Source organism: Chrysemys picta, chromosome 10 (genome assembly GCF_011386835.1).
Source record: "Chrysemys picta bellii isolate R12L10 chromosome 10, ASM1138683v2, whole genome shotgun sequence".
Classification (NCBI taxonomy): domain Eukaryota; kingdom Metazoa; phylum Chordata; order Testudines; family Emydidae; genus Chrysemys; species Chrysemys picta.
The window spans coordinates 34,726,335-34,751,636 of NC_088800.1; the positions used below are offsets into that span (position 1 = coordinate 34,726,335).

General features: G+C 39.0%; 1 protein-coding gene across 13 annotated transcripts in view; it reads right to left on the reverse strand.

Moving 5' to 3' along the window:
• HERC1 (HECT and RLD domain containing E3 ubiquitin protein ligase family member 1) overlaps nucleotides 1-25,302 on the reverse strand; it is a 218,434-nt gene that overhangs the window by 121,633 nt on the left and 71,499 nt on the right. For all 13 annotated transcript variants that reach the window (XM_065558371.1, XM_065558376.1, XM_065558370.1 and 10 more), the window contains 10 exons: nucleotides 24,302-24,467; nucleotides 17,917-18,042; nucleotides 14,297-14,518; nucleotides 13,156-13,308; nucleotides 12,843-12,975; nucleotides 11,915-12,106; nucleotides 10,359-10,580; nucleotides 7,934-8,107; nucleotides 3,344-3,458; nucleotides 3,125-3,245 (listed from right to left, as the gene is read on the reverse strand). In XM_065558371.1, the coding sequence (XP_065414443.1) occupies nucleotides 3,125-3,245; nucleotides 3,344-3,458; nucleotides 7,934-8,107; nucleotides 10,359-10,580; nucleotides 11,915-12,106; nucleotides 12,843-12,975; nucleotides 13,156-13,308; nucleotides 14,297-14,518; nucleotides 17,917-18,042; nucleotides 24,302-24,467 (1,624 nt within the window). The remainder of the gene's footprint in view (nucleotides 1-3,124; nucleotides 3,246-3,343; nucleotides 3,459-7,933; nucleotides 8,108-10,358; nucleotides 10,581-11,914; nucleotides 12,107-12,842; nucleotides 12,976-13,155; nucleotides 13,309-14,296; nucleotides 14,519-17,916; nucleotides 18,043-24,301; nucleotides 24,468-25,302) is intronic.

Consider the following 25,302-nt stretch of genomic DNA (forward strand, 5'->3'; position numbering starts at 1 on the left):
CACTTCTCACCAAATGAAAAACTGTAATGTTGAAAAAATATTAAACAAAAAAATTATTTTCCTATGAGAAGGCATTAATTGGTATATTGAGTTGGACAAACATCAAAGGCAGAAAACTACATTAATGCCATATTATGGCAAAGACTTTAAATACATACAAGTTAGGAAATTGAGAGTGATGCTTTCTATAGAAACTGTTACTTAGCTCTTTTGTATATATGCAGTAGTACAATGAGGTATTTGGTTTTAGGCTCAAGCGTCAGACTTTGAAACTTCAACATCATAGCATCAACATGCCGTTATTGGGAAGAGTTCTCTCACTTTAAATGGCATATGATCCTTATAAGGTTTCATTCTATGGCCAATATTTGAGTTGGTTTAAAATTGCATCCAATAAATACTCATTTTATGTTCACATTCACAGAGCATGAATTTGCAGTTCTTACATAGACAAAACTTCCATTCACTTTTAGGAAATTAAACACACATAGAACTGCAAGATCAGATGTTAACTTATCTCACACACACAAAATGTAGCAATTTTAGGATATGAAAAAAGACTATAGCAGGGAGATAATGATAACCACAGAACACAGCCTTGACTAGTATTATATATGTACTTTGCACTTTAAAAGGGCCAGTTTCACAAAGCTGAAAACAATCATCAACAAAACTGAATGAAAGAAAAAACTGGGCCTTAAGAAGGCTTTATTAGATGTCCCAAAACACCTACAGTTCTGAAATCACATAAGGCGACTTCTTTGATTTAAAAAACACCCTGGTTAAAAAGGGAAGTAAAATTAGCAATTAAAGAAATATATATAATACATGGAAAACAGAGGAAGCAGATAGCAATGAGTACAAATTACCAGTTCACAAACAATCAATTGATAAATGAAACTAAAGGCATCAGTGAAAAATCTATGGCCAGTAGGATTAAGGACAATAAGGAATTCTTTAAATGTTTCAGGAGCAAACAAAATCCCTAACAATGGTATAAATAAGGATGGTAAAACTAAGTAGTCAATAAATACTCCTATTCTGTATATGGAAAGTAGCAGCATGATATATTCACATCTTTCAGTGATAAGGAAATACTTTCAATTCCATCAGCAACTAGGGAGATTTTAAATAGCAGCTATTAAAAATCATTTTTAAAATCAGCAGGACCAGATAATCTGCACCAAAGAGTACAAAAATATTGAAGAGGAGCTCTCTGAACAATTAATGTTGGTCTTAAACAAATCTTGGAACACTGGAGAAGTTCTAAAGGACTGGGAAAAAGCTAATGTTGGACCAATATTTAAAAACTCTAAACAGTATGACAGTATCCTGGAATGCAGCAATACAGAAAAGGTTTTAGTGGTTATGGTAGATAGCCAACTGAACCAGAGCTCACAGTGTGGTGTGGTGCTACAGCTAAAAAGAGCAAACAGGATCCTCGGATGCATGAACAGGAAAATATCATGTAGGAGCAGAGAGATGGTATTACATCTCTAAACCCCATTAGTGAGACCATTACTGGAGTACTGTATCCAGTTCTGGTGTTCACAATCGAAAAAGGATGTTAAAAAACTGGAAAGGGTTCAGAACAGAGTTATAGAAATGATTCAAGACCTGGAAAATATTTCTTATAGTGAGAGACTTAAGAAATTCTATTTAGTTTACCCAAGAGAAGATTAAGAGTACCTTGAGCCTACTGTACAAGTACCTACATGGGGAAGGGATTTCTGATAGTAGACAGCTCTATAATCTAGCAGAAAAAGGCATAAAGAGATCCAACTGTTCACAGCTGAAGCTAAACACATTCAGACTAGAAGTAAGGTGCAAATTGAGAGTAATTAACCACAGGAACAACTTATGTAGGGATGTGGTGGATTCTCCATCCCCTGAAGTCTTTAAATCAAGATTGAATATCTTTCTAAAGGGTACACTAAAGCTCAAACAGAAGTTATGAGCTTTATGCAGAAATTACTGGGTGAGGTTCTGTGGCCTGGGTTATCCAAAGAGGTCAGACTATTTGATCATAATGGTCCCTTCTGTCCTTAAAATGTATTAATCTATGGGTTGGAGGCTATAACATGGTGTACATATCCCTTTCTCTCCAACTCATAATTGCTACTTACTGTCAGGTGGATAAGTTACTACAAATACTTGATGATTTGAGAACACTCCTGAACCACATGCCACAGCCTCACAACACAAAAAAGCCTTTTAAAAGTGACAAGGTTGGGACCGACATGACTACAACTATACTGCATTTTAAAAGAGCTTCATTTAATTTTTTTATTAAAGAGAAAACAAACTTACTGATTTTATGCAAGGTGAAAGAACATTCAAACTAGATACATTCTGAATCTGAATTTGCCAAAAGGTAATAAGTGTCCAAAATCTGATTTACCAAAAACTGTGCATATTCTGAAGTGTCTTACTGCTTAAAACTCATTAACAACACAGGCTTCAACATTAATTGGTTGAACTGGCTTTGTTCTTGAATAGTAAACTAAAAGAACCAATAAGGATATAATATACAGCCCAACATTCGCGGTTTCATTTTAGAGCTTCTGCCCTTGCCTACATCTCTGCCATTGATTCCTCCTATATCCACTTCTCCCACTCTTGATTCTGCAGGATTTTTTCCACAGGATTTTTTCCACATTTCCTTTTCCTATGCATCTTCTCCTCTGCCTTCAGATCTTATTTTAAATCCTTTTTTTCAAAATAGCCTCCATTTGCTAAACAACTACTATTCTGTCTGCTTTCATTCCTTGGGCCTCAACCTTTAATTGCCTGCACTGAACTTCTCCAAGTTAGACTGTGTCCTATTTAAGCTAAGGGATTTGTAAGGCACCTTATTCAAATAATGGGTACTAAATAAATAAAGAATAATAACTTACTGAAATTGAGGGCTACTAAAAATGTATATATATATATTCCACATTTTAATTTGAAAACATGCTTTAAAAACAAAGTAATTTTAATGAAGTGCAAAATTTCTAGCTGAGTGAATGAAGAAACGTTTGGAAAGTGATCATTATACATAGAGTATATACAATATTTCATTAATATTTTCTCACAACATGGAGCAAAATCCTATAATCAAGCAGATATTTTTCATTCTTACCCATCTGTCTCTTGAGGATGACCTAGTTTGAATAAGTTCCATGTTTTTGCAAGCAAGCAAGCGACTCCGAACTTTATACACACAGCGGTATACTTCTGCCAGGGCTTTGCCAGGCTGATATCTACAAAGAGCCATAATAGAAAAATCATATAATGTTTAATTAAAAAAAAAAAAAAAAGAGAGTACCTAAAGATTTAAACATAGTTTCAAGTTACTTGCCTGCTCTCACCACAAGCTTGACTAAGTAAATTTGTGTGTTTCAAAAGAGCTGAAAGAACAAATCTAGACACAGTATCCAAGAGTGACTCGTTACTTAAGGTTGCACTGTCCCAATCTGAAAATAAAAACGAACTGTTAACATTTACTGGGATTTCCAAAAACTAATTCTTACTATAAAACAGCATTAGTTATGAAGTTACTTAAAATCTTCTTCCCGCTAAACATTTTGCCAATTTATAAATGGATTTAATGTTAATGAAATAAGCTAAGAGTACTGATTAACAAAACACTTAATGCAACAAACAAGGGGTGGATTAAAACAAAATCCTTAGAAACACCAATGAAATTTTAAATAAATCATGTTAATAATTATAGCATCATTTGCTTAAATGAGGTGTTAAGAACTAATTGAAACTAATGTTGATAGACTTGAAATATGCTTCAAAGAAGCTTTCCAGCCACACACTTTTCATTATTCTTGACTTAAAATTTTCTATTAGAACATTATGAAGATGCAGTTCTATTTCTGGGTAACTTATCTAAAGACTGTCTGAAGCGCTGTTGTAGCCGTGTTGGTCGCAAGATATTAGAAAGATATTTTTTATTGGACCAACTTCTTTTGGTGAAAGAGACAAGCTTTCAAGCTACATAGAGCTCTTCTTCAAGGGGAAGTGGAGAGGTGTTAACAGTCTTCTTCAGAGCTCTCTGTGAGCTTGAAAGCTTGTCTCATTCACCAGCAGAAGTTGGTTCAATAAAATATATTACTTCACCCTCCTTGTCTCTCTCAGAATGTGTGTTAACTACTTATGCTAAATGATGTGTTCCACCCTGTATTTAGTGTGATATTCTGAGTACTTTTCCCAGACCTAAAAAAGAGTTCTGTGTAGCTTGAAAGCTGGTTTCTTTCACAAACAAAAGTTGGTTCAATAAAGATATTACCTTGCCCACCCTGTTTATCTAAAGATTGAAATTATGTGAGTTGCTTATAATTTGACCTGAAAATTACAAATACAGAAGCTGATCAGAATACTCCAAGTCTAAATTAGGAAGAGTCCTTGCTTAAGGACACTAGTCTCGTCTTCAGATCTATCAGTGCAAAAATTGTGTCTGCTACAGAGATACTAAACTGCATTGATCAAAGCTTGAATAAAAAGAGATTCTGACTAGCAAACAAGGTTTCAAAGACATTCACTTTAGATCACTAAACTGCACTGAAATTAACCCTCCCTCATATCCATATGCCCAGGAAAGGGCAATGAAAACAACAAGATTTTCCAACCTATTTTTAATTTTTATAAATTTATAAAGTTTATAATATTGAAACACAACAGGATCCTGAACAATACAAAAGTTAATAAATACTCATAGTAGAGTAATAGCTTGCTCTGGAGTCCCAAATGACTAAATTTGACAACAGACTTAGTAACTCATGAGCTGTCTTATGAGCCTTTCTGCTGCATTTTTGAAATCACCCATATCGGTTACAGTCGTGACAATCTAAAACAGACCAGTATTTATTTTTTTAAGTATCCTTCCTCCCTTGGCACCTTTAAGACTAACAGAAGTATTGGGAGCATAAGCTTCCGTGGGTAAGAACCTCACTTCTTCAGATGCAAGTCACTTGCATCTGTTAGTCTTAAAGGTGCCACAGGACCCTCTGTTGCTTTTTACAGATTCAGACTAGCACGGCTACCCCTCTGATACTTCCTCCCTTGAGATCTGAATTTTTCAAACTCTGTAGGTGTTTTTCAAAAACTGATTGGAAAAATGATGGTTCTTTTAAAATAGACTCTGTTCTCGTGAAGATACAGCAATTTCAAACCCAGTAAAAAACTTCCAGTATGTAGATCAAAAATTCTACTATTAAAATCATTGCAAAACCAGCTATTACCCTAAATACAGCTACTTTACAGTCTTACATGTTTCTAAAATCTCTAGGGCTAGACTGTGCATTTATAAACTGCCCTGCAAAAAGGTAGTGGGATGTACCTGTGTCATCCCAGGTGCGGCACAGAGAAGAAATCATGACCCAGCCAATCACAATTCCTTCCCTGTTACTTCCCATTTGCCCTTGGAAAAGAAAAGATGGAGAAACAAGGGGAAATGGAGAGTAATCTGTTGCTAGCCCTGACACATGTACCCTAGGGCTAGTGTGTGTGGAGAGAAGGGGCAAGGCTGCACCCATGCCCTCCATTCCTGCTCAGGAGAGTTAGTGGGCTCACTTATGTCTACACACCCAAACCCAAGGTCCAGGAAGGCCATGCAGGTGCATGTATACCAAGCCATGATCTTGCCCCCTTTAATGTTTCAGGCCCTGATTCAGGAAGTCACTTAAGCATGTGCTTAAATTCAATCCTATTCAAGATAGCATTTAAATATATGCTTAAATGCTAAGCATGTGCTTCATCCCCATCAACCTCATGTACTTAATTACTGTCTTTATTAGGGAAGCTTTCCTGAATTAGGGCCTTATTGAGAATCGCGCAGATCTTGTTAATGTGTTTTGAGTGAAATTCCTACCCCTGAAAAACTTCAGTATTGTTGCAGGTCATCTTGAGGTCCAAAAATCAAACTTCTTGCAACATTTTTATTAAATGCCCATTTTCACATCAAACAGTGACAATTCATAATTTTAAAAATTTCATTTCTCACTTGAAAAAGAGGACCATGAAGAAAATAGCCTGTTTTTGCTACAAAACAACCCTACCATCAAGCAAACCCCACAAAATCTAATATATTTTTCACAGAAGTAGATCAGTACCACAGAATCAAAAAATGTATAAACCACATTTTGAACTTTTCCAATTCCATTGCAAATATTTATACAGCCATACTTCCAATATTAAAAGTAAAAATAATCTACAAAAGGAAATGTTCACATCGATATTTGGAAACTACTTTAAATATAACAGCAACCTATTTTACAATTAGGGCCCTACCAAATTCACAGCCATGAAAAACGCATCACGGACCGTGAAATATGATTTTCCCCATGAAATCTGGAGCCCAGCCACGGAACTCCTACCCTGCGCAAGGCTCCAGCTGCAAGTCCCAGACAGGGATTGAGACTTCCTCTTCCCCTGCAGGGCCTGCTCCAGGTCAGACCCACCTCCAAGATCTTCCCCGGCTGCAGGAAGCTCTGCAGCTCAAGCTGTCCCTCCCCCTCCGCCCCCCACCCAGGGAGGCTGTGGCTCCAGCTGTCAGCCCCCCACTGGGATGGGAGATTGCCGAGAAAACCCACCCCGCTATATCCTATGACCTCACATCTGGGCTGCTGCCTGTGGTAGTGTTGGCTTTAGATCTGGGTGCCCAGCCAGAAGCCTTCCTCGCTGGCTGCCCAGCTCTGAAGGCAGTGCCCCAGCCAACAGAAGGGCAGAAATAAGGGTAGCAATCCCACAACCCAGCTACATAGCCTTTCGACCCCCCCCTCCCCCCTCCCGACCATCTTTTGGATCGTGACCCCCACAGTTACAACACCGTAAAAGTTCAGATGTAAACATCTGAAAATGTGAAACTGACTAATTTTAAAACTCCCTGGTTGTGAAATTGACCAAAATGGACCCTGAATTTGGTAGGGCCCTATTTATGATGTTATATATAGTTATGGAACAAAGCAGTCTTTTTGGATCTCAAAACTTATGATTAGGGCCCAGAGTTTTCCACAAAGATGGTATACACATCTTGCTGCAGACTCATGATTCAGAAGCTTTTATTTTTAAAAATAATTATGATTCTAGCCATTATGGTTGCAATGCAATAGCCTTGAAAATGTGAACTTAGCCTGGCTTGACTGAATCCGCAGACAACCTGAAAGAATAGCTCTAAGAGGTGCAAAGTGATCCATTCATCTCAGAACCTCATTGATTTCCCAGCTCAGGAATTCGTTAGTTTTCCAAAGCACCATGGATTTCAGCATTCCTTCAACCAAATTCTCCAATTTGCTGCAAGCAGATGCCCAATATTTTATTCTGTCCCCTGCCCAGCAAGCCTCTGCCTGCAATTGCTTCTTATTATCCAGCTTTCCTCACAAGAAAGTGTTACAGGATAACAGCACATACTCAATGTGCTGTTCTCTGGAGCTAGTTGGCAGGAGCTAGAAATGGAGTGTAGTTTGCAAGCGCTAAGTAAGGGCTACTAGAAATGTAGGCTGATAAGCTAGGCAATACAAAATGTCAAAAAAGTGGTACTTTTTTTTGTGGGAAACATCTGTGGAGTATTTGTTCTTGTTTATTCTTTAAAAAAAAAAAAAGGATGAAATCAAAATTTTATTGACCCGCTACTACAAAAAATAGATTAATTTTATAACAATGGTTACTTCCAAATATGAGCAATTGCTGTGTCTGTTTGTGTAAGTGTGTAGTGACTGGACTGAATGGTATTACATGGCAACAAAATTTATGTTGCCATGGAAGTTACAGATTGTTGTCACGGAGTACTCAACGCCCGGCTGAGGATGACCTGAAGCAAGCAAGTAGTTTGGCAACAGGGTTAATAGTCGGAGCACTGTAATGTCATTATTCTGCACATAAAATTATCTTCCAGGTTTACAAGATATGTAAAAGTCTTTTACTTCTGTTTTCATTTTCTTACCTTTACTAACAGCATAGTCTTGCATACTGAGCCAGAGACTACGGGCTGGCTCTTTTGTACAACCCAAGGCCAAATCAACGAAGACACCAATCTCAGGTCGCAGCTTATAATCAAATGGCTTCTGTTCCTCATTTCCAGAGAGGGCCACTTCCAACAGGGAACTCATGCATTTGTCTAAAGTAAGGGAAATATTTGGGTTTTAGATTCTGCTGATTTTGATAAGCACATACAGTCACTACTTTTTGCAAGCTATTGAAGGGGTAGAAAAAGGACAACCCAATGATCACTCCATCATCCCACAAGGAAAAACCCTATCACCCCTGCTCTTTCCATTCCTCAGGACAGGGAATCTCCCTGTCCCCAACTGTAAAGTGACCACACTGTCCAGAGGCCACCACCTATACTCAATGCCAGGGCTCAGCACCAGGACTCCTGCTCCTCCATACATTTTACAGGGAGATCCAGAAAGAAGAGTGACAGCCATCCCAGCAACTCCACAGTAGCTCTGCACGTGTTACTCCTACTGCTGTATAGTCATATAGGTTCTCAAAGCTTTTACTGTAATAAAGTAAAAACTGAGTTATCCTGCCGGTAAGTCAAAAATTCCAGTTAACTAAGAGGGAGGGAATTCGGGTGCGGGATGGGGGCCCAGGCTCTGGGAGGGAGTTTGGGTGTGGGAGGGGGTGCCAGATCCGGGCGGCACTCACCTCGGGCAGCTCCCCGCAAGCAGCAACATGTCCCTGCTGCTCTTAGGTGGAGGCGTGGCGAGGCAGCTCTGTGTGCTGCCTCCGCCCGCAGGTGCCGCTCCCACTGACCGCAGTTCTCAGCCAATGGGAACTGTGCAGCCAGCGCTCGGAGCAGTGGCAGCACGCAGAGCCGCCTAGGCATGCCTCCACCTAGGAGCAGCAGGGATAGGTCACTGCTTCCGGGGAGCCACAAAGAGCCAGGTAGGGAGCCTGCTGGCCGTGTGCCAAGTGGACTATAAACTGGACTTTCAATTAAGATCAGAAATGCTGGTTTATAGAGCTTTCCGGTTGGTAAAGTGCCAGATAATACAGCTTTTACTGTACTTTCCTTTCACAAATTATGTACAATGATGATCCTTTTTGACAGTAAATATGAATGTTTAATGCAAATGAAATGGGAAATAGTACATCCAAGTTGAAATGATACAACTCGGTGAAAAAAGAAAGCTTGTTATTTTTTCCCTTAAAAATTTTGAAATAGTTGATTTTTCTGTTTATAAACATCAAAGCTCCTACGCTGATTAAGCACTGGAATAAATTGCCTAAGGAGGTTGTGGAATCTCCATCGATTTTTAAGAGCAGGTTAGACAAACACCTGTCAGAGATGTTCTAGATAATACTCAGTCCTGCCATGAGTGCAGGGGTCTGGACTAGATGACCTCTCGAGGTCCCTTCCAGTCCTATGATTCTATGATATGCGGAAGTTTATATTTACTTATAAATATCCAATTTCTTACTTTTCATATTAAGATATAAATAAATCAGAGTTCAAATGGCAAACCATATAGCACAGATCTTCCTAATCCTGATTAGACATTTCAGAACTGAACCCAAAGATTTACCATATATGTTTTGGTGAAATGTTATTTATGCTCATTTAGCTAGAATCTCCTTAAAGGGGGAAGCGAGAGGGAGGTATAGCAAAACCTAACAAAGATAAATTATTTCTTATAAGAAAGAAATATAAAGATTACACATTAAACCAAATCTTACAAACTGTATACACAATTTAATATACTACAACAAAGGAATAAATGTACAGAGCTTAACTGATGGAAAAGTTAGGCCAATATTTTAGAATACAAAAATGGTACTTATTGGTAAATTTTATTCTTTTCTTCTTCCTTTCCATCCACCCCTAGGAATCCACAGGATGAGACTTACTTCTCATAGCCAAGACCATCCTACTGTCAATCTCAATCCGGAGGCCAAAAGCATAAATTGGCTTGGAAAGAAACACGCTTTTATAGATCTGTCTACTCTAGGGATATTTTTCAAAAGTTTCTCACCATTGTTAAGACCATTCCATCAATTGCTATGATATTGGGAGTCCTAACGTAGATGCTCTGCCACCATTTTAAGTACAGTGTTTCCTAACCCTGCTTAGACCAAGTGTAACTGATACTTTACTTAAAATGGCATCACCTATACAGGGATTCCTAATATTGCTAAAGTCACTGGGAGGCACTTCAAGACACCTAAAAAATGTGCATACTTAAGTTCATGAAGGCTGGAAATTAAAGATCTAGATCTCCTACTGCCTATTCCTCCAGCATCTCCAAAAGTTTGTGAGGATGACAATACCCAGGCTTGAAAATGTGGCAACGTTAAACAACAGCAATGAAAAATTATAAAAACCTACATATAGTAATTTTACATTTAGCAATTTAGCAAACTACCTAAATGAGGAATGTCCATTTCCACTCCATCACTGAACAGTGGTGTTTTCAACCAATAGGCTGTATCCTGTTCCTCTGGGGACACGTGGGATCCCTGAAGCATTCCACCAAGACAGCGTCCAATAAGCAGAGCTACAGTTCTCTCTAGATCAACAAGCCATACCCAAGATTGGGCAGGCTGAGGTAAGGGCACTCCAGCAGGATCAATTAGTTCAGTTCCACCTAAAGCATTATAAATAATTAGTCAAAATAGATTTAATTTTCTATTCTGAAAAACAGACTAATACAAAACTCAATAATCTGACAGAATGTATTGCTTTGGCAAAATCCTACCAAAGAACATATGTATATTGCTGTAGATCCTCAGGTAACTTTTTGGGAGGTAAATATTTTAGATCTTATCATTCTCCTTGGATATGTCCAATTACTTACTTTTCCCCCAACCTTCCTTGTATAAAAAAGATGGTTGAAAATACTGCAGCTTTACTATCATCTTTCCATTTATGCACTTTAGAATTTTTGGGTTCGAGTTTGGTGAGAGCAGGTACAAAAGCCTTTTTTAATTCTGCTAGTAATCTATTACTTTCATAATGGTCTTCCAATTTTGTAACTAATTTCAAAGTAGTCAGAAAACTCCTTTTGCCTCTTAGCCATTTTATTCACCTTAACACAGTCCAGAAGATATTCCTCTGTAAATAACTTTGGGGTGTTTAGTGTGACGACATTTTGTGTATTTTGGGACAATTTTAAAAGTATATATATATATTGTACCCATATGTCATCATCATCTTCACCCCATACATGGCTGAATTTCCTTCCATAAAGTTGTCTGTTGAACTGATTAAAAAATGCGATTCCACTGCTTCTAACAACTTTGTCCCATATTCCACTCACTCATGATTTATTTAAAAAAATGCTTTAGTAAAACCTTTGTCACGTGTTGCAAATAGCATTTCTCCAAAAAGCAGCAAACATGGTCATATATAATCTGATTAGGAAATAATTCAATGGTTTGCAAATAACTGTAACAACTCCCCTTCCCAAAACCCCTGCCATTTTCCCCTCCATTTTCTATTTTGGAAGGAGCATAAATACTTGACAGTATTTGTTCAGAAAAAAGTTAGTAGGTAATATTGTCTATTAAAGTTAATTTTATCCGACTCCATACCAGAAAGCATTAATAATACTGGAAAGTCTGGATAGTATACTATATAACGGCACAGGAGGAATAACATTTTACAACAAAAGCACAACATTTTCATGCATTACAGACTGGGTATTTTGGCCCTAATCCTACATTCCTTGTGCACCTGAAACTCTCACTGAAGTCAAAAGGAATTATAGACATGCAGGATCAAGTAATTTGTTTGTAGTGCAAAATACTTAGTTTACAGCAAGGTACGTTAATAAATTGTAAAGGTTAGATGGGAGGGATACTGAGACATTTTGAGATTAAAGGGACACAAAATAAACAGTTTCCAATTTATAGAACATATTTACCTATTCTAATTTTAACTTGCTATTTTCTTCTTTTTCAGATGAAAAATGTTACTTACCATGAAGCGGCCACTGTAATTCCTGATCTTCTAATAGGGCAGCGGCGGGTAACAGTCTATTAAGGCGATCAAGAGGTGGCAACAGATCTAGCAGATAACTCAATAAAGGCCGGGCCACTGACACGGGCAGTAACAACAATGAGTTAACAATCTGGCACAGCATACTGCCAGCTGCAGATACATAAACTACATCTACAAGGAAGAAAAGGGAGGGGATGTGTGTTTATGTTAAATAAATTACATTGCTTTTTAAATTCAGCAACCAAAAATGCCTTAAAATATTAAATAATTAAATACTGTCCTTTTATATTTAAATAGTTTTGGCAAGAAAAACATCCCAATTGTCCTTAAAAGTTTAATTATTCTATATGATTTCATACTGTGAAATTGTAAAATGTCCCATGAAAATCACCTTAAAAATGTCTGTCTCAAGCATATTTTATTAACAAGTGTTCATGAGACTATGATGCATACAAAACCTAATTTGTAAAGTTTTCAAAATGTACCTGTGTTGGGTTTTTTGTTTAATATACACCACCTTAAAAAATCATACTTGACTAAAATATTTTTATGAACTTTGGTCAACTATTGTTACCACTACAAGCATAACTAAAAGCACTTAGAGATTTAAATTGTCTCCTTAATTTTATCTACATTTTTACTTTAAGTACAATGTGCTATCAAATGTACCATCAGTTTGACTGCTGCATCTGTGCAATTTGTCAATTTCCCGTTTGGTCGGGTTTTGCCCCACACAGCAACAAGGGACAGAAAAACATTTTAAATGTATTGGAATCTAAGTAAACAAAAATTGTCACGGGAACTCAGAAACAGTTGTGGTACCTGAAGTTACTTTAAACTCTTTTTTAATTAGTATATTTCAAGTCTGTGGTACCTCTTTAAACTTGACCTTTTTAGCAATATATACCTCTTAGTTTTTCCCCAACACTGCCATTCCAAGAACTTTCCTTAAGAAGAGTTGCAGAACGTGAATAGATATCTGTAGCATGAGGCAGTAAAAGCTGGAGGTGTTTGTGTAGCAGTGCAACACTGCTAGAATTCTGGAAACAAGAGAAACTACTTATAACAAAACAATACAAATGTATTTTAGAAGATTTCATCATGTATTAGATTGTAACTTTCAAATACACATTATTCGAATCTTATCCTATGTAGATGCTCACAAACTGAAGAGGAGTAATGTTACATTTCCAGAAGATATGACTAAAAACCCCATGTACCTCACTAACACTGTTGATATGACAATAAGCCAGCAATTGTTTCTGCAGTGAACACAACAGCTCATGAAGATGAGCAGGTTGGCTGTTTTCAGATGATGACGTCCCAAGTAAAAACTTATCACTATTCTTTTCCAACTCTCCGAAGGCTTGATCCTAGTTAGACAAAAGGAATAATCACATATTGTCCATTTTCAAATATTATAATACTCTTGGTATCTTAAAAGGAAACTCTTTCACCTCCTAACATTTACGGCTGGGATTTACAAAGGAACCCAAGAAAGTCAATGAGAACTGGGCTCCTTACTCTCTTAGGTTCCTTTGAAAATCCCAGACTACATAAATTTGGACACAATCTGAAATCACAATCACTGAGATTTTTATAGCAGTCACTGTGATTGCTGTTATACAGTCAAGTATTTCTATTCTAAGGAGGAGATTTTCAAAAGCACAAAGGGACAGACAGGCATTCATGGGAGCTGGACACCACACTCATCTTTGTGCCTTTGAAAATTTCCCCATGAACCACAATATCCAGAGATATGCAACTGGCCCTTTAAAATTTGTTATGGGCTGACTACTGACACATAAAGGTTTAGAAGAACATGTTAACACGATTAGCATTTTTCACTGTCTAATCTGGAGTGGAAGGAAAGAAAAATACCAGTTCAATTTTCACATAAGAATTCAGAAAGAAAAAAAAATCAGCAGAGTTTCAGATACAAAGTTTGGTAGGGATTCACCTTGAATCTAAACTGCTCTGGGCTTGTCTTAGATGGACAGATAGTGCACAGCAAGCTGGGGTGTAAATCTATAATGCTAGCATTCCGTGCACTAATTGTCCATGTGGTAGCAGGGTCCACATGGACAGTTAGCGCACAGCACCCTCATTCACTATAGATTTACACTCCATCTTGGCATGCACTAACTCTCTATCTAGACAAGCCCTTTAGAGAAGGCCCTTAAAAAATTAGTTTTAGTCCTTTTTAGGGGGGAAATGAAGCTGGTTGCAGGTTCCTGTTGCAGGTCTCTTGAACAAACATTAAAGGAGAAACATATAATTATTTTACCCAAACTGAAAAGAATAAATAAATAAATAACTTGATTATTACTATAAAAAATTAAAGACAAGCCCTAAACATACCGTGTAAAATCCTAAATTTCTTAGCAGAGTCTTCATTAAAATTTCAGCTAGATGAGTATCTGGATGGCTGCTCTGGACACCATATGTTTGATCAGAGAGGTTTCCATAGCCAACAGATAGTGAAGAAACTTCTGTTGCATCAGATGGTGAACTATAACCAAGTAGTGAGGCTACATGGGTATGATCTTGCAAACTCGTCAGAATAATATCCAACTGCATTCTCTAAAGGAAATAATTAGATAGGAACAATTGTTCTTGTTAGACAACAAAGTAATGAACTTTAAAAGTTAGAAATTTTTTCCTAATGCTTTAACTATTAAAATACTTGGGTAATGTAACCACCTGCAAAAAAGTTTGATGACTAGTTTTCACTGCAGATTTTCAAAGAGAGGCACTAGATAGATATACTGGACTAGACGACAGTCTAAAGCAGGGATGGGCAAACTTTTTGGCCTGAGGGCCACATCAGGGTATGGAAATTGTATGGTGGGCCATGAATGCTCACGAAATTGGGGTTGGGGTATAGGAGGGGGTGAGGGCCCTGGTTGGGCGTGCGGACTCTGGGGTGGGGCCAGAAATAGGGAATTTAGGGTGCAGGAGGGGGCTCTGGGCTGGGGCAGGGAGTTTGGGCACGGGAGGAGGTCAGGGGTGCAGGCTCCGGGCGGCGCTTACCTCAAGCAGCTCCTGGAAGCAGCGGCATGTCCCCCTTCCAGCTCCTATGCGGAGGTGCGGCCAGGCGGCTCTACACACTGCCCCGCCCACAGGTGCCGCCCCTGCAGCTTCCATTAGCTGCAGTTCCTGGCCAATGGGAGCTGTGGGGGTGGCGCTTGGGGTAGGGGCAGCATGCGAAGCCCCCTGGCTTCCCCTAAACATAGGAGCCAGAGGGGAGACATGCTGCTTCCGGGAGCCTTGGCACACATGCATGGAGCAGCCTCCAACCCTGCTCCCTGGCTGGAGCGTGGGAGCAGGGCAAGCCCCAGACCCTGCTCCCCAACAGGAGCTCGAGGGCCAGATTAAACCGGCTGGAGGGCCGGATGTGGCCCGTGAGCCATAGTTTGCCCACCCCGGTCTAAAAATACCTAGGAGAGAGAATTAACTCAACAGTCCCGTCATTCTGGGGACAGAACAGATGCTAGACTAAAAAGTCCTCTCCAACTCACTCTTCAGAAACTGTGGCTAACAAATTCCCAATGCTCTTCATAATGACTTAACAAAACGACAGTGTAAATGAAGCTTGAGCAAAAAAATAATAATCAGTAAATTCGTATTATTTATTACACTATGGTAACTGTAAGGTCTAGAGAGGTTTAAGTGAATGACTACAAACCACAGAAGAGAGCACACAACTTCATGAAAGAAGATGAAAAAAGCAACTTTGAGTCACCATAGCCTATGGTCAACCTTTTCCAACTTTGTATTGTGGTTTCTCTCTCGGTACACGAGGGTTTAGTAAAAGCCAGAATGGATAAAGGAAAGAAGAATTTTGTTTTTAAACATTTTTCACTATAACATTTTGGTATACTGCTCATGTCATACAATTCAGAATGTAATAATCTTCCTTTAGTCCGTAGACCACACTACTTTTGCTAACTGCATAATCAGTGTCAGACAATTTCTGGGCATAACCAACAGTTACATTGTTATATACCGTTGGTGTCATCTCAGAGTGTTGGAAATGGATTTTACAGAGTTTTGTACGATTCTTAATGCATTAATAAATAAGTATGCCCACCATTTTAGTTTATTCTGTCTGTAACATCCACCTTGTCACAGATTATTCACTTGACTCAGTGCAGCCTTTTGAAAGCCAAAACTGCCCATTAAACTGCCTATATTTAACCCAGCCAAGCTTCACTCATCTGACTGTACAATATCTTAACTTATACTATGCTTCTATATATCTTTTGACAAATCTCATACTTGAGTTTTAATTCCTTTGACCTAAAGGTGAGAGTTGAATTAACAAAAGTATACTAATGTGGATGTACTTATGAAATCCTTTAAACCTATCCCAAAGCCCTTGTTCTGAGGTGCTCCACAGAGCTTGTCAGTATGCACTGTAATCAGTATCAATTAACAGGGGATAAGTTAAGTCATAAGGAGTAGCGAAAGCTCCAGTCTACTAACTATTATACAAGAGGTCAGGCTAGATGTCACAATGGCCCCTTCTGGCCTTATAATCTATAAATCTATGAAGATACCAGGGTTCTTAGTTTATGCTGAGCCTAATGTACTATACTTTGAGAAACAATCTTCCAGTTTTGTTAGAATTCGTACTCATAATTCTGACATCATTCTAGTACACTATATGCTCCATTGTACGCAAGTTTAAAGGCCAGGATTATCCTATGTGAATGGACCCAAATGACAGCTGCCCAATATTATTTTAAACCTAAGGCTACATCTACACTACAGGGGGGGGGGGGGTCGATTTAAGATACGCAAATTCAGCTACGCGAATAGCGTAGCTGAAATCGACGTATCGCAGCCGACTTACCCCGCTGTGAGGACGGCGGCAAAATCGACCTCTGCGGCTTCCCGTCGACGGCGCTTACTCCCACCTCCGCTGGTGGAGTAAGAGCGTCGATTCGGGGATCGATTATGGCGTCCCGATGGGACGCGATAAATCGATCCCCGAGAGGTCGATTTCTACCCGCCGATTCAGGCGGGTAGTGTAGACCCAGCCTTTGGCTCAAATGCTGAAGACCCACAGCTCCCATCCCTTTCTAATCAGGGAAAGGTCTTTTTGTTCTGTGTCTGTAGCGTGCCTAACACAATGGGGTCCTGGTCCATGACTAAGGCTCTTAAGCACTAGTAATAAATAAAATAAATAAATAATGAAACATGAAATGTCTGTCATCAACTTCTTCTCTTCCCACTCTATGATGGGGTGGGCAAGAGGAATGTCTCAACAGGATATTCACCACTCCTCAAATGGAGCACTGCTAAGTGTAACTCCTCTGCCCAGCAGTGACTCACCAGGACTTCTTTTCTCCTGTCCCACAAGCAACAAAGAAAAGGTATGCAGAGAACCTGGCCTGAAGCACATTCTACTCCAAGATACCACTGTAGCCCATGCTCACTCATTTCACTAATGAACTTACAGGCTCTTTACCACTGGGGTTTGGGTTATAAACATTTTGGGAATGGATAGCCATCCACACACACTGGACAGCTGTGATCTAGGCTCATGGACTACGCACCGGGTAGGGAGTTAAAATTTTTATTCTGTTCCTGATTCTACAGTTGACTTGCTGTATGACACTGGGCAAATAAACCTTTCTGTGTTAATCTCAGTTGCTCACATTTGTAAAAACAGGGGCAGTAATACTTATCCACTTTTGGAAAGTGCTGTAAAATCTATGTATAAAAAGTGTTTTACAAGTATTCTGATTATTAATACAGAACCACAAGATCTAATTCCAGCACTTTTCCTTATTTTTGAAAAAAACTTAAGGCACTGGCAAACATAAGATTTTTAAGTTTACATTATTCAGATTTGTTTAATTAGACTGGCTCTCAACAGTAATTGACCTTCAAACTGCTCCAGGTGTATCTTCTAATATAGGTGTTCACATAATTACTTTAAAAGGGTGACATACAGTTTTACAAGGCCTTACCTGCCCCTTCGATAAGCTCTCCCATCTATCAGGGCCTTGGGGTAGAAGAGAATGCAGCAATTCCATTCTTTCTCGCAATGGAGGTAGTAGCATAGTTGCACCTACTGACAGCGTCTCAATTACAACCTAAAATAAAAGGAGAGGGGGAGACAACACTTCATATTTTGAAATATTTTTGTATCAACATAAAGGCATTTTAAAAAAAAAATTACTATGATTTAAATCAAAGATATCTAACATATCTAAATAATTTAATTTAGAATAACGTTCATTCTAACAGCTGCAGTAATATGGTGATCTTGTACTAGGGAGATGACAATTCAACTTCTAGTGCTCATATAGGGCTCTGGAATTAATCCGCTGATTGCGGCAGTAGCTTTCTGAAGATAAATTCTAAGAGTTAAGTTCTGTTCAGTTACATTGGGATAAACCATTAGAGCAGAACTTTAGCTATGAGAGAGCAGAATACGGCTGTATGTAATTCGATACCAAAAACAAGCATACACAAACACACACATTACTGTAAATTAGGTTAGTGCACTAGCTTTTCTTACTTTCTAGGGGTGTGTGTTCAACCCTGATTGAGCCCAAACTGATCACAAGTAATAGCGAATTACTTAATTTCTTCCTAGTTCTTTTAAATACATCAGTAAGCCACCACAAATATTAACACAATTTGGTATGACTGGTAGTCCCTGCTAAAGAGAGGCTGGAAGAGCAGTTTTATGTGTTTAGAAGTAGGACAAAATACACACATCCTAACATACTGCATCTTTCACTTGTGTCTTTTTAAGCTCTTTAGAGCAAAGACTTTATTTTTACCAGTTTATACGGCGCCACTCTATAGTAAGGCTGCATTGAAAACTGCACCTAGAGCGGGACTAAAATTCCACCCTATAATTACTTTAGTCTCAAAATTTAACAAGTAACTCAAGAATGATTTGTTTCCGTATTATTTTTTGTTCAAAAAGATTCTAACTTCAGTAGATGAAAGATTTTGCAAAATGAGCTAGTGCTGAAAATTCAAACCACCTCACTTTTTCAGACTAGTACAACTATAGAACCAGTGTCTTGACAAATTAAAAAAATTACACAATAATAGGACCATTTTAAATTTTAAGTAGGGCTGTCGATTAATCGCAGTTTTAATCACACTGTTAAACAATAGAATACCAATTGCAATTCATTAAATATTGTGGATGTTTTTCTACATTTTCATATATATTGTACTCCCACAGAACAGGGGTTGAAAGCAGCCCTGAAGAGGGCTGTGGCTGGAAAAAAAAAGAGTTAAAAGCAGCCAAGCTGGGCTGATTGGAGAAGCAGCCACAGCTGGGGGCCATGCCTCAAACAGGCCACAGCTGGCCCTATAAGAGGGCTGAGGGCCAGAGGCTGAGGAGGACTCTCTCTCTAGCCTTTTGAGAAAGGAGGACCAGGCTGCCTGGGAGCCTAGCAGGGTACCTGAAATGGAGCAGTGCTGAGGAAGGGCAGAGGGAGCTGGGGAGCTCCAGCCTAGCAAAGCCACAGGCTGCAGGCCTAGTTAAGGGCTCACAAAGGGATACTGGGGCTGCAGAGAGGCAGCCCAGAGATAGGCAGAGGCAGCTGGTCCAACCCCCCTTGCCGATGATGAGTGGTTTATAGACTGCCGTCCACCCCAGGTAGCGGGGGCTAGATGGTGACTGGCAGTAGCCACTGAGGCAAGGTGGGGATAGAGAGTTGAGGGTTCCCCTGGGTGGGGATACGCAGAGTGTGGGTTACTGCCAGGGCAAAACCCTGACATAGAGGGGCACCGGGGTCCGGGAGGGACACGGGGGCCAGCGGCAGGCAAGACACCGGCCTGCAGAGGGCACTCAGCGCTCGAAGAGCTAATTCCCTGAACGGCCAGTAGGAGGCGCCGCGCCAGTGAGTCTTCACCCCGCCACAATTGTATTCTGTATTGTAACTGAAATCAAAGTGTATATGATTTTTATTACAAATATTTGCACTCAAACTGATAAAATAAATAGTATTTTTCAACTCACCTCATACAAGTACTGTAGTGCAGTCTATTTATAGTAAAACTGCAACTTACAAATGTAGATTTTTTTTGTTACATAATTGCACTCAAAACAAAACAATGTAAAACTTCAGCGCCTACAAATCCACGCAGTCCTGCCTCTTGTTCAGCCAATCGCTAAGACAAACAAGTTTGTTTACATTTACAGGCGATAATGCTGCCCTCTTCTTATTTACAATTTCACCTGAAAGTAAGAACAGGCGTTCGCATGGCACTTTTGTAGCTGGCATTGGAAGGTATTTATGTGCCAGATATGCTAAACATTCGTATGGCCCTTCATGCTTTGGCCACCATTCCAGAGGACGTGCTTCCCTGCTGATGATGCTCGTTAAAAATATAACGCGTTAATTAAATTTGTGATTGAACTTCTTGGGGGAGAATTGTATGTCCCCTGCTCTGTTTTACCTGCATTCAGCCGTATATTTCATATTATTGCAGTCTCGGATGATGACCCAGCAAATGTTGTTCATTTTAAGAACACTTTCACAGCAGATCTGACAAAACGCAAAGAAGGTACCAATGTGAGATTTCTAAAGATAGCTACAGCACTCGACCCAAGGTTTAAGAATCTGAAGCGCCTTCTAAAGTCTGAGAGGGACGAGGTGTGGAGCATGTTTTCAGAAGTCTTAAAAGAGCAACTCTCCGATGCAGACACTATAGAACTCAAACCATCAAAAAAGAAAATCAACCTTCTGCTGGTGGCATCTGACTCAGGCTAGGTCTACACTACCCGCCTAAATCGGCGGGTAGAAATCGATCTCTCAGGGATCGAATTATCGCGTCTCGTCGGGACGCGACAATCGATCCCCGAATCGACGCTCTTACTCCACCAGCGGAGGTGGGAGTAAGCGCCGTCGACGGCGAGCCGTCGAGGTCTATTTTGCCGCCGTCCTCACAGCGGGGTAAGTTGGCTCCGATACGTCGAATTCAGCTATTCGCGTAGCTGAATTTGCGTATCTTAAATCGACCCCCTCCCTTGTAGTGAAGGCCTGCCCTCAGATAATGAAAATGAACATACGTCGGTCCGCACTGCTTTGGATTGTTATTGAGCAGAACCTGTCATTAGCATGGATGTATGTCCCTGGAATGGTGGTTGAAGCATGAAGGGACATACGAATCTTTAACGCATCTGGCACATAAATATATTGCGACGTCAGTTACAACACTGCCATGAGAACACCTGGTCTCACTTTCGGGTAACCCTGTAAACCAGAAGTGGGCAGCATTATCTCCTGCAAATGTAAACAAACTTGTCTGTCTGAGCAACTGGCTGAACAAGAAGTAGGACTGAGTGGACTTTTAGGGTCTAAAGTTTTACATTGTTTTATTTTTTAATGCAGTTATTTTTTGTACATAATTCTACATTTGTAAGTTCAACTTTCATGATAAAGAGATTGCACTACAGTACTTGTATGAGATTAATTGAAAAATACTATTTCTTTTGTTTTTTACAATGCAAATACCAGTAATCAAAAATAAATATAAAGCGAGCACTGTACACTTTGTATTCTGTGTTGTAATTGAAATCAATATATTTGAAAATGTAGAAAACATCCAAAAATATTTAAATAAATGGTATTCTATTATTGTTTAATCGCAATTAATATTTTTAATCTCAAGATTAATCACACACAAAAATTTATCGCTTGACAGCTCTAATTTTAAGGTAAAACACACAGTTATGCCATGGTTGGTAATCAGTCTCTCACCAGAAGCACATGATACTGTCCCTGCTCAACATTGGTTGCCTATTGATTTCCAGGGAGAATGTAGTAATAATACAATTATCTTTTTTAAAAGAGTTTTGATCTATAAAGCCCTAAATAGCTTGGACCTACTTACAAAGGACAGGAGAACCAGCCTCTCTCCCCAGTGCCATACTGCCACTATTTGCAACCATTTGCGGTGCTCAATCTGAATCCTTTTGATTTAAGAGAGGATTGGAGATTGAGCACTCTGAAGGGCCCTCAGCTTTGGAACTTATTCCCACCTTTGAACCAGAATAACCCAGATCTCTATTTTCAGGGCAAAGTGCAAGGTCTATCTATTTTCTTGGGCATTTGGGGAGATGGATATGATTTTATGGGGAATGAGACTTTTTTTGTTAGAGGATGCTGGTGGGTTAGCTGTTAGTTGTAGTTAGATTTTTTTTTATGTTATCATATGCACCTGGAACAAAAATTAGGCAGCTTTTTGTATATTCTATCAGAATGTTACACCTATAAATAAATAAAATAAATGATAATATGGTAGCTGAGATCAGCAGAGTCATGCAAGGTAACAGCACCTTAGCCTAATTATTAAGGGTGCCAGAGAGGATGATTTCTCAATGAAGGACCTTCAACTATGAAGTTTCCTTCCCCATTTAAGGACCACATCCTTAAATGAACTCTGTACGGGGCTCAACACAACCACAGCTCATTTCAGGATTAGGGCCTAACACTAAGATAACTATCTATTAAAAGTAGGGCTGTCAAGCGATTTAAAAAAATTAATCGCGATTAATCACACTATTAAACAACAATAGAATACCATTTATTTTAAATATTTTTGGATGTTTACTACATTTTCAAATATATTAATTTCAATTACAACACAGAATACAAAGTGTAAAGTGCTCACTTTATATTTATTTTTTATGACAAATATTTGCACTGAAAAAAATATAGATATATATTTTTCAATTCACCTCATACAAGTACTGTAGTGCAATCTCTTTATCATGAAAGTTGAACTTACAAATGTAGAATTATGTACAAAAAATAACTGCATTAAAAAATAAAACAATGTAAAACTTTAGAACCTAAAAGTCCACTCAGTCCTACTTCTTGTTCAGCCAATTGCTCAGACAAACAAGTTTGTTAACATTTGCAGGAAATACTGTTGACCGCTTCTTGTTTACAATAATCACCTGAAAGTGAGAACAGGCATTCGCATGGCACTGTTCTAGCCAATGTTGCAAGATATTTACGTGCCAGATACACTAAAGATTCATATGTCCCTTCAGGCTTCAAACACCATGCTTCATGCTGATAACAAGTTCTGCTCGATAACCATCGAAAGCAGTGCAGACTGACGCATGTTCATTCTCATCATCTGAGTCAGATGCCACCAGCAGAAGGTTGAGTTTCTTTTTTGGTAGTTCAGGTTCTGTAGTTTCCGCATCGAAATGTTGGTCTTTTAAGATTTCTGAAAGCATGTTTCACACCTCGTCCCTCTCAGATTTTAGAAGGCGCTTCAGATTCTTAAACCTGTCGTGTGCTGCAGCTATCTTTAGAAATCTCACGTTGGTATCGTCTTTGCATTTTGTCAAATCTGCAGTGAAAGTGTTCTTAAAACGAACATGTGCTGGGTCATCATCCGAGATTGCTATACCATGAAATACATGGCAGAATGCAGGTAAAACAGAGTAGGAGACATACAATTCTTCCCCAAGGAGTTCAGCCACAAATTTTATTAATGCATTATTTTTTAACGAGCATCATCAGCAAGTCCTCTGGAATGGTGGCCGAAGCATGAAGGGCCATACGAATGTTTAGCGTATCTGGCACGTAAATACCTTGTAACGCCGGCTACAAAAGTGCCATGCGAACGCCTGTTCTCACTTTGAGGTTAAATTGTAAATAAGAAGAGGGTAGCATTATCGCCTGTAAATGTAAACAAACTTGTTTGTCTTAGCAATTGGCTGAACAGGAAGTAGAACTGAGTGGACTTGTAGGCTCTGAAGTTTTACATTGTTTTGTTTTGAGTGCAATTATGTAACAAAAAATATCTACATTTGTAATTGCATTTTCACGATAAAGAGACTGCACTACAGTTCTTGTATGAGGTGAACTGAAAAATACTATTTCTTTTGTTTGCCATTTTTTACAGCGCAAATATTTGTAATAAAAAATTACAATATAAAGTGAGCACTGTCTACTTTGTATGCTGTGTTGTAATTGAAATCAATATATTTGAAAATGTAGAATAACATCCAAAAATGTTGAATAAATTTCAGTTGGTATTCTATTGTTTAACAGTGCAATTAAAACTGTAATTAATCATGATTAATTTTTTTGAGTTAATCGTGTGAGTTAACTGTGATTAATCGACAGCCCTAATATATATAAGTATGATAAAAAAGCCGACTGAAGTTATATTGGGGTTCAGATATCTATTCACCATCAATAACTGTTTATCAAACTGACTCAATTTACGACTCAAAACTGGATTTTTATCAGTAAATCAAGTATTGCTAGTACTAAGGTGCCATTTTTACAGAATCTCTTTTCTGATCATAACCATACATCTAAGAGAATTGGATGTGAATTAAATAAAATTACTTACTTCCTGTATTTCATCTGGGACAGAGGAGTCCATCAACCTAAACAGCAAATTCCGAAGTGGGCCTGCCTGCCTTCCAAGAATGCTAGTAGCTACTCCTCCAGCTAACGCAAGAGCAAGATGATTAGAAAGCAACTTCAGGCACAACTTCAGGAAATTGTGATGTTCTCTGCAAAACAAAATGTTGTTGTTAATCTTGCCTGTAAATCAGCTTTGGCAATACCAAGTTTAGGTCCCATGGGAAACAGGATCTTATACACGAGGATATAATCTTTCCAGGCCTCTCAAAAAATCTTATTGACATTCTAATATAAAAGATAGAGTGGTTATCCACCTGAGGGTGGGAGGCCGAGATAGCTGCTAGATGGACCTTTATCGAGCTAATGGCCAAACCTTGCTGTTTTAGGCACAAAAGATAGACCAAGATATCCTGGATTGAAGAATGCATCAGCAAAACTGCAGAACCAGACCAACTAGAGAAAAACTTCCCACTTAGAGAGGCCAGTAGTCTTAGTAGATAGTATTCTACTATTCAACAGCACATCTTGAACCTCTTTTGAATACAACTGCTCCCTAGAATCTAACTATGGAGCATCCATGCTGCTAGATGGCGTGTCTGCAGGTTTGGATGGCGCAAGCGACCTGAGTTTTGAGAAATTAGATCTGGGTCCAATGGAAGTGGTATCAGCTTTCACCAAAAGGGACAGGAGGTTGCTCAACCAGGGCAACAGAGAACCCAGACTGTGACCCTGTAGGGAACAAAACTGCTGGCATTTCCTGTTGTATCTCATTGCAAACAGGTCTACCTGGGGAGTCCCCTAGAGCTGGAAAATGAACCTAGCTACATCTGGAAGAAGGGACCACTCATGGTGACTCGTAAATGACCTGCTTAGATAAACTGCCAATGCATTCTGCACTCTGAGAAGGTAATAGACTTTGAGATCAATCGAGCTGGCAATGCAGAAGTCTCATACACAAATTGCATCTTGGCAGAACGGGGATGA